Source organism: Eimeria mitis, genomic scaffold (assembly GCF_000499745.2).
Source record: "Eimeria mitis Houghton genomic scaffold, Emh_scaff7411, whole genome shotgun sequence".
Classification (NCBI taxonomy): domain Eukaryota; phylum Apicomplexa; class Conoidasida; order Eucoccidiorida; family Eimeriidae; genus Eimeria; species Eimeria mitis.
This window is the reverse complement of record NW_013575412.1, coordinates 1-1,764: the sequence shown is the minus strand read 5'-3', so window position 1 is coordinate 1,764 and position 1,764 is coordinate 1. Positions and strand designations below refer to the sequence as shown.

General features: G+C 41.8%; 1 protein-coding gene across 1 annotated transcript in view; it reads right to left on the bottom strand.

Moving 5' to 3' along the window:
• EMH_0091390 (uncharacterized protein) overlaps nucleotides 1-816 on the bottom strand; it is a gene marked incomplete at both ends in the record, with an annotated part of 1,309 nt that extends 493 nt beyond the window's left edge. The window contains one exon of the mRNA XM_013501721.1: nucleotides 272-816. Within this exon, the coding sequence (XP_013357175.1) occupies nucleotides 272-816 (545 nt within the window). The remainder of the gene's footprint in view (nucleotides 1-271) is intronic.
• Nucleotides 817-1,764: the final 948 nt, after the last annotated feature.

Genomic DNA, 1,764 nt, shown 5'->3' with positions numbered 1-1,764 from the left:
TATATATATATATATATATATATATATATATATATATATATATATATATATATATATATATATATAACGAACTTGTTTTTTATCTTGAGTTGAAGGGGGGCAGCCAGCACCGAAGAAGGGGGGCCCCCCCTGGGGTGTATGCTCATCAGCAGCAGCAGGGGGGCCCCCCTGGGGTGTACCCTCATCAGCACCAGCAAAGGAGGGGCCCCCAGGAGACAAGCTGCGAGCTCTTCTTGCTGCTGCTGCTGCTTCGTTGGGGGGGGAGAAGGACCTGTCTATGGGCCTGAGGGTGGTGCCGGGCCAGAAGGAAACTCTGCTGCTGCTGCTGCTGCTGCTGCTGCTGCTGTGGATGTTGCTGCTGCTGCTGCTGTGTCGTGGGTAGCTAAAAGGACTACTCATCTCTTCCTGCTGCTGCTGCTGCTGCTGCTGCTGCTGCTGCAGTTGGTCTGCTGCAGTTGCGCCTCTGGAGGCTTTACGTAATGCCGCTCTAGAAGCGCTGTGCCTGCCGAGCGTCTGCTGCTGCTGCTGCTGCTGCTGCAGCAGCTGCTGCTGCTGCTGCTGCAGCAGCAGGTTATCATCAGGCAAAAAGGGTCTCCTCTGGTTCTGGCTGCGCATGCGGTGACGCAGCGCAGCCTCGTGGGCCTGCAGGGAGGGGGAGGAGGTGCGGCCGAGTCTGTGTAGGTCCCTTTCTCTTTGTTGTAGAGAAGAAGAGGAATCCAGGGCTAGCTGATTATACACCCGCCTGCGTTCATATGCAGAAGATAATAAAGAAAAACGAGAGGGGGAGGGGCCCCCAAAGGCCCCGGGACCATCCATATGCATGCAGTAGTGATGATGCAGTATACACAGAAAAAAAAAGAAAAAAAAAAGAAAAAAAACGGTGTATTATATGTATATGTTTTGGGGTGTATGTACACCTCAATTGCACCCGCTACTAACACCAACAAACCCAGCTAGATACCTAGTGATATATGTAACAACATAAACTCAGTAAATAAACGCAAAATAATTTAATTTGTTTGAAATAATTAAAAAAATAAAAGAAGACAGAAAAAGAAAAAAAGAAAAAAAGAAAGAGAGAGAAAAAAGGCTCCGGTGGTGAGGCCCTCCTCACCGCTGCGGGACCGCCAAGAAAATCAGCGTATTCATATGCATTTAATGTGAAAAAAATAAATTAAAAAAGCTATTTTAATAAATTAAATTAATTAATTTAATTAAAAAAAAAAAATAAACAAAAATAACGCAGTATGCGCATCCTTGGTGGTCTGGTAGTGGTGATGCGGTCAACGGTGTAGATTTGGGGTGTATACGGATACAGCGGTTGTTTCTGTTTATTTTTTGTGTTTTCTTTTTTATTTATCATTAAAAACAAAATAAAAAACATTTAATTAATTAATTTACAAAAAAAAACGAAAAAAAATAAACATATACACCGCTACGTGCATACAGACCAGCAACAAACATGAGGCCATCCACTAGCTGCCTATACACCCCAATTAGCGGCTCCCCTAAACCTAAAAATAAATCAATAAAACTATAAAAAATAAATATTTTTTTTGTTTTTATTTCGCAAATAATATATTATATTATTTTAATTTCGTTTCTCCGGCTAAAATAAACAAAAAAACCTATCGTTCTATATAACAAGCATTCTATGCTGAGGTGTATGTACACCTGAAACTCTATAGAGATATTTCTCTTACACCCAATCACCACCACCTCTCCTTTTTTTTTTTTTTTTTTTTCTCTGTCTCCTTTTGGTTT